General features: G+C 42.3%; 1 protein-coding gene across 13 annotated transcripts in view; it reads left to right on the top strand.

The window, feature by feature from the left end:
* The window catches only part of VWA3B (von Willebrand factor A domain containing 3B), a 275,643-nt gene that overhangs the window by 136,310 nt on the left and 126,519 nt on the right, over positions 1–12,814 (top strand). For all 13 annotated transcript variants that reach the window (XM_089326031.1, XM_089326030.1, XM_089326028.1 and 10 more), the window contains one exon: positions 2,761–2,943. In XM_089326031.1, coding sequence (XP_089182157.1) covers positions 2,761–2,943 — 183 coding nt within the window. The remainder of the gene's footprint in view (positions 1–2,760; positions 2,944–12,814) is intronic.

Here is a 12,814-nt window from a genome sequence, read left to right as displayed (position 1 = left end):
GCTGGAAGGTGTACCGCCTGTACCGACTCAGATAGGAGGGGACCAAGGAGAGTCATTCAGCTGTGCTGCTGGCCCTCCTCTTAGGGCCTGAGGGAGCTGGCAGCCTTCGTAAGGTGTGTGCATCGGGTGCCAGGGCTGAGAAAGCCTGCCTTGCTGTTGCACAGGAGCTAGACAGGCAGTGGGCTCTCCCCTCCACAGCCTACACCAGCTGCTGGAGTAAGTGGAAGGGAATGGCCAGGGTTGGTCAGGCTGGGGGATGAGGTGTTTACTTGTACTTGGTGCTGCCGTGGCTGCTGCCTTTCAAAGCTGGGGAATGGATGTAAGCCTTTGGAAGGACTCCCTGGAGTGTGGGAGCGAAGGAATGGCTCTTTCCCATCACAGGGATGGAGCTCCCTCTGCAGTCGAGGGGCACCCACCCTCTGTCCAGCTCTCCCATGCCACCTGGGGGCACTGGAATATCATGCAGGCTTAGCACAAGGGGCTACCTGGGCTGGGTGCAAGTGATGGAAATTTAACTGTGTAGAGTGATGGAAATTGCTCTATAGATAGACTCTCATCCCTAGATGTGTGGTACCCACACAGTCGGTACTAAATCAGTGTTTCTTTCCTTTCCCAAATAGCTCATCTGTAAGTCAGTATAGGAGTAGTTTGTGGCTGGCACTGTGTCTAACAAACCAACAAAATGTAGTCTTGTATATGAAGGAGATGGGCAGTGGACAGGAGTCCCTGGTACAAAAGGGGACTAATGGTAGTATCAACCTCAAAGCATTGTAGCAGGGAGCCAACGAGAGACACAAGCAGAGATCTTAGTGCCTAGTAAGTACAAGGAGCCCACAGATGGAAGCTGAGTTGAAGGAAGAGAGGCAGCAGTAAAGGGTTTTGCTGTCTCCTTGCAGCTGACAAGACAGAGGGGTCAGCTCTTCAGCTGACCAGCTGTTTGGGTTGGTGTTTAGTAGGAAACTAGTTGACAGTGAGAAGAGAGAGGAGAGACAGAGGAAGTAGTGGTAATGATGAACTCGTGGGCAGGAATAGGCTTGGGACTGCAGCCACAGAGAACAAGGCTGTGTGTTAAGTGATGGCTGGGTTGAGACCAGACCCTTGAGGACCATTTAACTGTTGACTTCTCTAGGCAGAGAGAGAGAGAGAGAGAGAGAGTGTGTGAGAGAGAGATGCACAATGCTCGCTTGTGATGAGCCCAGAGTCCCCTTTCTCTTTGATCACTCTGCCTTGGAAAAATATATGAGGAAAGGTTAAAGGTCAAAGGGTAGGAACTGGCTAAAGGAGCCAGCAAGTTGGGTCCATGAAGAGGATCTCCCAGCCCTGAAACCCACAGAGCTAGGTGGGGCAGAAGAATCAGAAGCAGTTTCTTCCCAGCTGGGCTGTGGTAGGGTGTAGAGAAGAGGTGGCAGGGGAGTTCATTTTCCCAGAGGGCTGATCCCTACCAAGAGACGGTCTTCACACATCTGGCATCAATTCTAGTGCCAGAATCAGGATTGCATCCCAGTTTTCCAGTGACCCTGGAAATATATGTTCTTTCTGAGCTTCTATCTCTTGTGCATCCTGTAAGTTGATGAGAGTTGCATATTCCAGGGGAAAAGCAGAAGAGCAGATATCAGATGGCTGAAACAAATGAAGGCTTTATGTTTATGTGAATAGGAAGTACAGTGGTAATTAGTCTAGGTCATACAGTGGTAATTAGTCTAGGTTATATTAGTCTAGGTTATCCAGGTACTCAAGGATGTCTCCAAGAACATGAGTTTCCTTTTACTTTGTGCTCCACCATCTTTATATATGACTTCCACCCTCATAGTCTTGAGGGCTGTTGGACCTCCAGGTAGTGTGTCTGCTTCCAGGGAGGGAGAGGGAGAGGGAGAAGGACATTAGTCTTTTACTTGCAGATCTAGTCTTTGGTGAAAAGGAATCCCTTCCCTGAGCCTTTCTGCCTATGTCTTAACTAGCCAGGACTAGATCACAAGGCCACCTCTAGCTGCCAGAGTATCTCAAATGGTGGGTTTTACATACATCTGTCGTTGTTGTTTATTTGTGTTTTTAACTGGCACATTGCTGCTGTGAGAAGAAAACCAGGGCTTTGATAATAAAAAAAAGGAGGAGAGCAATGGTTGCTAGATAGGTAATTAGCAATCTTTCCATCACTGTCTCACAAGACAGTTGTCAGGATTAAGCAAGAGATTAGGATCCGAACAGGAATGCCCAACACATAGGAGGATGCTGAATAAAAGTCTCTTGTCTTCTCTGTGGGAAGCAAGCTGTCTACAGCATGTCAGAGGTAGAAATTCCTCTTTGTGTGGGGGATGCATTGAAAGCCATATTGAGAACCCTGAGACTACTCTACAGAATCCCCAGTGCCAGATGTTCTACCATGGTTCTGACCCCAGCACTGTAAGAGGTCTAAAGCATACACACCACTTGAGAAGCCTGGACCCTAGGCCTAGGTGTACCTGCGGTGGAATGCTTTGGTTAGTCAAATCTCTCCTAACTTTCTTTTCCCACCAAAGCCTGAACTCTCAGAGAGCAATGACCATGTCTTACTGGTCTTTGTACTCTCCCTGCTTGTCAAAGTTTGCTTTGTTTGATGAATTGAATTGACACATTTATAAGAAGCCAGTCACCACTGAGTAATGAACTACTATATGAGAATTTTGTGATCTGTAGCAAAAAATTAAGGATCTTCATGTCTTGTTTTTCTTTCCTTTCTCTCTCTTTCCATCTCCCCTTTTCCTGTTCAAAAACCTATTTCAGCCACCTGAAATGGTCATGGATCAAGTCAGAGTTTTTCAGAAAATTCCTATTTATGCCATTTCCTTCAATTACCATGATGAGACAGCAAATACATTTTTGAAAGAGCTTGCTTCTTTGACTGGAGGAGAGTTTCATTCCTATAATTTTGGTTGTAAGGATCCCCTTCCTCCGGAAGCGGTTCAGGTAAGAGCTTGATGGGCTGAGAGTGTGTGTTCACTACAAGGCAGACACCTGTGGGCATCACCTTAGTTGGGAAAACAGCCAAGTGCAAAGGGAACTAAGTTGAAGAAATGAATCACTCAGCATGAGCGTACCAGTGTTTCTCAAGGTACGGTCCAAGGACATCCTGAGCTAGGTGCTTATGAACCCAAACTCCTAGGTTCCACTTCTGAGTTACTCAATCAGGCTGTGGGCATAGAGGCCCAGGAATCTCAATTAATATATCTCAGTTTTTTTTTCTAAAATTTTGATTATGGGAAGCCCCAGACATACACAAAAGTTCAAGAGTATATGGATCCCCATGCACCATCGCTCAAATTCAGTAATTATCAACATTTTGTCAAATCTGTGTTTTTAATAAGGATCCCAAGAGATTCCTGTGTGAAGTTTGTTAACTGTTGTCGGGTATAGACATTTGTGGGAAGCTCTCAGAAATTTCAGATGTTAGGTAATTGTCTCCTGACTACTTGCATTACATAATCATGAAAACTCCTGGTAAAGCAACTCTTTCCTATGGGCTAATGAGAGAATGTAAATAAAATTCTATTTTCCAATCTTGGCCTGAGGATGTGCATTTTAAGAATGCCCTTCTAGAGAATGTGTTTTTTTGTGTGTGTCCTATTTTATGTCCTGAGGAGTCACTTTAAGTGAAGTGGGTACCAGGACAAACCAGAGTATCAATCTGTGCTTGTATTGATTTGTCTGCTTCTGGGGAAGGAACCATCCAGAAAGATTGGATGGAACAGTGCTCTGTGCTCACACAGGACTGGGAGTAGTGATTACTCCCGTTAGCTAGACTGCAAAATTTCACAACCCTTTGGGCATTGGGTAGACTGTACAAGAGTGTCTTGCCTTAGTTGTAGGGAAAACAAATCATTGCTCCAGTTCCACCTAGCAAATCCTAAACACACAGTCTAAAGGATCAAACTTTTTCTGAATCATTTAACTGCATCCCAGAACAAACCCCAAGAATAATTATTAAAAAACATAATTATTCACTACTACAAAGAAAAATTGAGAGTGTATAGGACTCGACTAGATATTACCAGGCATTCAAAAAGCAGGAAAATCCATAATGACCCATATGAGAAGAAAAAGCAAACTAAAAAATTAAAACATGAGAATAGTTACTGTAACCATATTTGATATGTCCAAAAGGGGGAGACATGGGAGGGAAGGAATGGATTAGTCATAAAATAAACTTCTAGAATTTTTGAAAAATACAAGGTATGAGATGAAAAAATACAATGTGAAAAATGAAAAATACATTGGCTAAACAGTGGATCCAAAATTACAGAACCAAAGATGAGTGAACTGGAAGGCAGCCATAGAAACTATACAAAATGTAACATGGAGAAGAAAGAGAATTCAAACAAAAAACACATTTAAGAATACATTAGTGAACTGTGGGAAGATTTAAGCAACCCAATAAACATATAATGGAGGCAATAGTGGTCAGAAATTTTCCAAATTGGATTAAAACCATAAACTCATAGATCCAAGAAAGTTATGAACCCCAGGCAAAAAGCAGATTTTGCTCCTATTCCTGTGCTAGGGTAGTATCTGATTGGGAAGCTGATCTTCCCTCCTCCCTCCAGGAGAAGTAAGCAGTACACTGATTCTCTGGCCAGGGTTCTGTCCATGGATACTCCTACCTGCCAACACTGAGGCTTACCAAGGCAAAGCAAGACCAGTCTAGTCACCTGCAGGGTTTACCAGAGTCCTCACGTCAGCAGGACTCTGCAAGGAGCTGAGCTTCCACAAACACCCAGCATCAGTGAAAATGAAAAAGGAAGTGAGACTTGAGGACTTGCAACTTCCCACTTTCCCCTCTCCCTGGTGTGAGTGAGGCTTGATGAGAGGGGAGCAAATGAGAAAGAGTGAACCTGGACCCACTGTGGTCCTCCCCACGGTGTCAGATGGGCCCACGGGACAACTGAGCCCCCACCCTCATGCAGCACCAGTGAGGCCAAATGAGGTAGTGCTAGGTGTGGCTTCTCAGTATTCTGTCAAACCCTCACCCCTAGGAGCTCCACCCATGAATAAATTGGAAACAACACCCACAAAAAAGAGAGTGAACTCCTGACCCCGGCTATACTGACAGCTCACCTTGACAAGAATAGCTGTAAAAACTCACCAGGTACATAGGTGTGCCCAAGTGAAACAGACATTTAGCTATGAAATGTGGAGTATACTAGAAAAACAGGTTTACTTGGGTTAGTGGGTAGACAGAAGGGTAGCCACAAGTGACTCAGTCTGGGAAGGCTCTCTTAGTGCCAGCAGGCCTCACACTTTCCTCCCCTCAGAGACACCAGAATGGGCAGGAAGGGCTCAGCTAGAGCAAGTGGCCCACTCCAGAGGACTCCTGTCTCTGTGGGCCAATGACAGAGGGACACTGAGAGATAGCAGTAGAGGTGCCCTAGACTCCCGCTAGCTGACTAGAGGGACCCCCTTCTGCTCCTTCAGGCAGCACCACCAGAGACCAGCAGGAGCCAAAGTGGCACCAGATTAACAAAGAAGACAAAACCAATGCCAAAAAGGCTCTGAAAACTGAACTCCTGTTGAAGCAAAACCCCACAAAAATAGGGCAAGTCTCAAATGCTACATTTAAACAGGGCAGTTGCCAACTAAAATAAAAGATTTTAAATAGGATCTAGAGTCTTGTAACATATTAGACAAATGCCCAGGATATAGTTTTTTTTTTTTAATCACCCATCATACTAAGAAACAAGAAAACCACAATTTGAGAAAAGCCAATCAAATGATGCCAACATTGAGATGAATCAGATGTTAGAATTATCTGACAAGGCTTTTTAAAGGAGCTGTCATAACAATGCTTCAATAGCCAATTATAGATTCTCTTGAGACAAATGAACAAAGAAAAAAATCTCAGCAAATAGGTAGGAATTACAAAAAATTTCCAAGTGGAAATCTTAGAACTGAACAATACAGTAACAAAATATCAAAAGTCTCATGGAATGCGCTCAATTATTGAGTGGAAATAAGAGGATAATATCAGTGAACTTGAGATTAGAACAACAGAATTAAGCCAATGTAAATAACAGGAAAAAAATAAGACAAAATTAACAGAGCCACAGGGACATGTGGGACAATAACAAAAGATCTAACATTAAGAAGAGAGAGAGAAAAAAAAGGAGACTGAAAAACTACATGAATAATAGCTGAGAATTCCAAAGTCAGTGCAACTCACAATCATACAGATTTACATAGCTGAGTCAATTCCAAACAGGATAAACCCAAAGAAATCCATGTAAGATAGTTAACAGTTTGAAAATTAGAGAAAAACATCCTTAAAACATCCAGAAAGAAATGGCTCTGCTTCAACAGCAAATTTGACAGCAGGTCTCTCACCCAAAACCAAGATGGCTAGGGGAAAAAATGGCACAGTATTTTCCAGGGTGGAAAGAAAATAACTATCAACTATAAGTTTTATATTTCATGAAACTATCCTTCGTGAATGAGGGCAAAATAAAAATATTCTCAGATAAAAAATAAATTATTACTGGAAGTTTTGCTCTGCTAGCTTGGCTACAGGAAGTTTTTCAAGCAAAATAAATCTTTTTTATTTTAAAAATGATTTATTTATTTGAAAGGCAAAGATACAGAGAGAGAAGGAGAAAGAGAGTTAGAGGAAGAGAGAGATCTTTCATCTGCTGGTTCACTCCCCAAGTGGCTACAATGGCTGGGACTGGGCCAAGCCCAAGCCAGGAGCTTCCCCTGGGTCTCCCACATGAGTTCAGGGTCCCAAGCACCTGGGCCATCTTCTGCTGCTTTCCCAGGCACATTAGCAGGGAGTTAGATTGGAAGTGAAGCAGCCAGGACATGAACTGGCACCCATATGGGATGCTAACCCCACAGGTGGAGGCTTATCCTGGTATGCTACAGCACTGACTCTGCAAAAAACAAACAAACAAACAAAAACTTAAAGTTGGAATCTTGACATCTGGAGAATGAAGAGAGAGCAAAATATAGGTAGATATAATAGATCTGTTTCTTCATGAGATTTATAAATAATATTTGACATTTGAAACAAATGTTACAATACCACCTGACATTTAAGACAAAGATATTTAATACTAGCAAAGTTAAAGGGACCTAAATTGAAGCAAGGTTTCCACATTTCCCTCAGGATAGTAAAAAGTTGAAGCTGGTAGACTGTTATAAATCACATATATATGCTGTCATGCCCAGAGAAACCATTATGAAAACTCTACAAAGGGCTGGACTCAAAAACACTATAAATAAATCAAGACAGAATTTTTTAAAAGTTCAACTAACTTGAAGGAAAAAGAGCAAACAAGAAAGGGAAATAGAGGAATGAGACCAGAAAAATCATAAAATAACAAGTAAGTGCCATCATAATGATAATTACTTTAAATTGAATGATCTAATTACATTAACCAAAAGACATATTTGCAGAGTAGATAAAAGAATATGCTGCTTATAAGAAAATTCAACCATGGTATATGTAGATTCAAGTAAAATTATTTAAAAATATATATTATACAAATGAAAGGCTAATTTATTATCTAATAAAACAGACTTTGAGGCAAAGCAAATTTGCCTTATAAGGAGAGCAATATATCAGGTAGACATTCAGTGTTTTTAAATGTGTGTGCATGTGTGAATCAAAGACTGACAGAACAGAAAGGAGAGAGAGAGAGACAAACAAAATTACAGTCGTGAACCTCAGCACCTTCCTTTTGGCAAGTCAAAGAGCTACCAGACACAAAGTAAGCAAGGACAGAGGATATGCGAACAGCCTAATCAATCAACAGGATCTGATTGACAAAGATTTTTTTTTTGCTTTTTTAATTTTTTTTAAACTTTTATTTAATGAATATAAATTTCCAAAGTACAGCTTATGGATTACAATGGCTCCCCCCCACCATAACTTCCCTCCCATCCGCAACCCTCCCCTTTCCTGCTCCCTCTCCCCTTCCATTCACATCAGGAATCATTTTCAATTCTCTTTATATACAGAAGATCAGTTTAGCATATATTAAGTAAAGATTTCAACAGTTTGCACCCCCATAGAAACACAAAGTGAAAATACTGTTTGAGTACTAGTTATAGCATTAAATCACAATGTACAGCACATTAAAGACAGAGATCCTACATGAGGAGTAAATGCACAGTGACTCCTGTTGTTGACTTAACAAATTGACACTCTTGTTTATGGCATCAGTAATCACCCTAGGCTCTTTTCATGAGTTGCCAAGGCTATGGAAGCCTTTTGAGTTCACCGACTCTGATCATATTTAGACAAGGTCATAGTCAAAGTGGAAGTTCTTTCCTCCCTTCAGAGAAAGGTACCTCCTTCTTTGATGACCTGTTCTTTCCACTGGGATCTCACTCGCAGAGATCTTTCATTTAGGTTTTTTTTTTTTTTTGCCAGAGTGTATTGGCTTTCCATGCCTGAAATACTTTCATGGGCTTTTCAGCCGGATCCCGCATGCCTTAAGGGCTGATTCTGAGGCCAGGGTGCTGTTTAGGACATCTGCCATTCTATGAGTCTGCTGTGTATCTCGTTTCCCATGTTGGATCGTTCTCTCCCTTTTTTTATTCTATCAGCTAGTATTTGCAGACACTAGTCTTGTTTATGTACTCCCTTTGGGTCTTAGTCCTATCATTATGATCAATTGTGACCAGAAATTGATCACCAGGACTAGTGAGATGGCATTGGTACATGCCACCTTGATGGGATTGAATTGGAATCCCCTGGTATGTTTCTAACTCTACCGTTTGGGGCAAGTCAGGTTGAGCATGTCCCAAATTGCACATCTCTTCCCTCTCTTATTCCCACTCTTATATTTAACAGCGATCACTTTTCAGTTAAGTTTCAACACTTAAGAATAACTGTGTATTGATTACAGTATTCAACCAAAAGTATTAAGTAGAACAAACAAAAAGAATACTAAGAGGGATAACGTATTAAGTTGTTCATCAACAGTCAGGGTGAGGGCTGATCAAGTCACCGTTTCTCATAGTGTTCATTTCACTTTAACAGGTTTCCTTTTTGGTGCTTGGTTAGTTGTCACCGATCAGGGAGAACATATGATATTTGTCCCTTTGGGACTGGCTTATTTCACTCAGCATAATGTTTTCCAAATTCCTAACAGGGATCACTTTTCAGTTAAAATTTAAACACCTAAGAATAATTGTGTGTTAATTACAGAGTTCAACCAATAGTACTAGAACAAAAAAATACTAAAATGGATAAAGTATTACATTGTACATCAACAGTCAGGACAAGGGCTGATCAAGTCACTGTTTCTCATAGTGTCCATTTCACTTCAACAGGTTTCCCCTTTGGTGCTCAGTTAGTTGTCGCCGATCAGGGAGAACATATGATATTTGTCCCTTTGGGCCTGGCTTAGTTCACTCAGCATGATGTTTTCCAGATTCCTCCATCTTGTTGCAAATGACCAGGTTTCATTGGTTTTGACTGCTGTATAGTATTCTATAGAGTACATGTTCCATAATTTCTTTATCCAGTCTACTGTTGATGGGCATTTGGGTTGGTTCCAGGTATTAGCTATTGTGAATTGAGCTGCAATAAACATTAGGGTGCAGACAGCTTTTTTGTTTGCCAATTTAATTTCCTTTGGGTAAATTCCAAGGAGTGAGATGGCTGGGTTGTATGGTAGGGTTATATTCAGGTTTCTGAGGAATCTCCAGACTGACTTCCATAGTGGCTTTACCAGTTTGCATTCCCACCAACAGTGGGAATAACAGAAGAATATATATTTTTTCCTAGTGTTAATGAAATATTTATCAAGATAGGTCATAAACTGGACTATAACATAAACTTCAACTAATACAAAACAATGGAAATCATAAAGAATTTGTCCTCTGACCATAGCAGAATCAAACTAAAAATTAATAAAGACAACAGGAAAATATCTAAACAGATGGAATTTAAACAACCCAGTCTTAATATCCCATGGCTCAGAGAGAAAGTCTCAGAGGAAATAAAAAAGTTAGAACTGACTGAAAACACAAACACAACATATCAAGCCATATGGAATGCAGCTAAGACAGCACTGTGGGTGAAATTTATAACACTACATGCCCATGTGTAAATGAGGGAAAGCCTTGAATTGACAATCCGAGTTCCTACAAGAAGAGCAAAATAAACCCAATGAATGCAGTAAGAAACAATAAAGATATGAACAGAAATCAATGAATTTGAAAATACGAATACAATGGAGAAAATTAACGAGGCAAAAAACTATTTATTTGCGGGTAATGAAAAACCTCTTTTTTTTTTTTAAAAGATGTATTTATTATTTACTTGAAAGTCAGAGTTACACAGAGAAAGAAGGAGAGGCAGAGAGAGGTCCTCCATCTGCTGGTTCACTCCCCAGATGGCCGCAACAGCTGGAGCTGCGCTGATCTGAAGCTGGGAACCAGAAGCTTCTTCCAAGTCTCCCACGCGGGTGAAGGGGCCCTAGGACTTGGGCCATCTTCTACTGCTTTCCCAGGCCATAGCAGAGAGCTGGATTGGAAGTGGAACAACCAGGACTTGAACCAGCACCCATATGGGATGCCAGCACTGCAGGCAGCAGCTTTACAGGTAAAACCTCTTTGAAGATTGAGACAAAAGAAGAGCAGTCAAAAAGCACTGATATCATGAATTAAATATCAGACATCACTACAGATCTTGTAGCCGTTAAAAGGGCAATAAAAAAATACAGTAAACAGTTTTGCACTCATGTATGTGACCACTTAGGAAAAAACAGCACCACTTATCCAGAAGCTACAATTATGGAAATAAAACAGATGTTGTGAGTAGCCATGAAATCATGAGAGAAATTGACACTGTAATTTTGAAACTTCTGTAAAGAAAGTATCAGACCTCTGGTTTCTGGTCCAGCATGTAAAATCTTGGAAATCACTAGTCTGTCCTAATGACAAGTACAAAGCTGAATGTACTGAAAAACCAGCTGTTCTTCCTATGGTCACAAGAAAACTGAGGTTAGCAGGGCAAACCACTTCCCCCCAAGTCAGAAAGACCAGCAGGTGAATACAGAGAGGAGACGTTGTGCAAACCCATGAGCTGAACCATGCAGGAGTGGGGAATGTCCCGCCTGGGCCATGTGAGCCAGCAAAATCCTCGGTTCTGGCCCTGCCAAGGCAACTGCAGCAGGACTTGAAATTCAACACATCTATAGCAGGCTCATTTTTTTTTTTTGACAGGCAGAGTGGATAGTGAGAGAGAGACAGAGAGAAAGGTCTTCCTTTTGCTGTTGGTTCATCCTCCAATGGCCGCCGCGGCCGGCGCACTGATCCGAAGCCAGGAGCCAGGTGCTTCCTCCTTGTCTCCAATGGGGGTGCAGGGCCCAAGCACTTGGGCCATCCTCCACTGCACTCCCGGGCCACAGCAGAGAGCTGGCCTGGAAGAGGAGCAACTGGGACAGAATCCGGCACCCCGACTGGGACTAGAACCCGGTGTGCCGGTGCTGCAGGCGGAGGATAAGCCTATTGAGCCATGGCGCCGGCAAAGCAGGCTCATTTTTAAGTTGATAATTTTGTATGGCCCATGAACGATGCTATAAATACCCACATGACCCTTGGCAGAAAAAAAGGTTCCCCTCTCTTGAACAGGAACACCAGTTACGAGGTGGGGAAACCTGAACTACACTTGACAAATTGTTGGAGGCTCACTATGAACAAGTCTGAGACATACAGTCTCCAGGGGGGCCCTGAGTTTTGTGAGCTTTACCTCCTGAAGATCTGCATGCTTCTCATGGTGATATCAGAAAAGTCCCCCTGTGCTTCCAGCAGCGGGGAGAGAAAGGAGCCATTCTGGAATACACCAGAGCATTCTCTTCTTCACAAGCTCTGCTCTCGGGAGAAGAACCTATTTAACCAGAACTAACCTGTGGTAGTCTGCCTCACTGACTTGGGAGAGGGGAAATACTCCAGGCACCTCCACCCCTTCACAAGGAAGAAGGGAATATGCAGCCTCAGCTCACTGCAGCGACCCTGTCCCACCTCTAGAGGATTCTGTTTGCTATGGGGAGGACTGAGGAGTGTGTGTGAAGTTCACCACCCCAGGGCACAGGCTCTGAAACACTGAATCCTGATCACAGGACCATACAATGCTTATTTTGGACATGACCCCTGAAAGCAAAGATAGACAAATGGGATTGTATAAAACTAAAAAGCTTCTGCACATCACAATAAATAATCAACAGAGTGAAGTCAGAAAACCTACAGAATGGGAGAAAACTGTTTTTACACTATTAACCTGATAAGGCGTTAACATCCAAAGTGTATAAGGAACTCACAGAAAAAAAACAAAAGTAATCTGATTTTGTAAAAGAGGGAATGATCTGAATACGCACTTCTCAACGGAGGACACATAAACAACTGATAGGTATGTGAAAAATGCTCAGTGTCAGTTATCTCTGGGGAAATGTGTACCAAGACCATGAACTGGGGCCAGCCCTGTGGTGTAGTGGGTAAAGCTGTTTGTTCGTTGCCTGCAGTTCTGGCATCCCATATAGGCACCAGTTCAAGACCTAGTTGCTCCACTTCCAATCCAGCTCGCTGCTATGGCCTGGGAAAGCAGTGGAAGATGGCTCAAGTATTTGGGTCCCTGCATCTGCATGGGGGACCCAGAGGAAGCTCCTGATGCCTGGCTTTGGACTGACCCAGCTCCATCATTGAGGCCATTCGGGGAGTGAACCAGCAGATGGAAAACTTTCTCTGCCTCTGCCTCTTGTAACTCTGCCTTTCAAATAAATTTAAACAAACAAAAAAACCATGAACTATCATCTCATTCAAATTAAAGTAGCTATCATCA

This window comes from Oryctolagus cuniculus, chromosome 2 (genome assembly GCF_051225735.1).
Source record: "Oryctolagus cuniculus isolate XC-2025 breed Fujian yellow rabbit chromosome 2, ASM5122573v1, whole genome shotgun sequence".
Lineage (NCBI taxonomy): Eukaryota > Metazoa > Chordata > Mammalia > Lagomorpha > Leporidae > Oryctolagus > Oryctolagus cuniculus.
The sequence above is the reverse complement of the archived record's forward strand: the minus strand, read 5'-3'. Positions and strand labels throughout refer to the sequence as shown.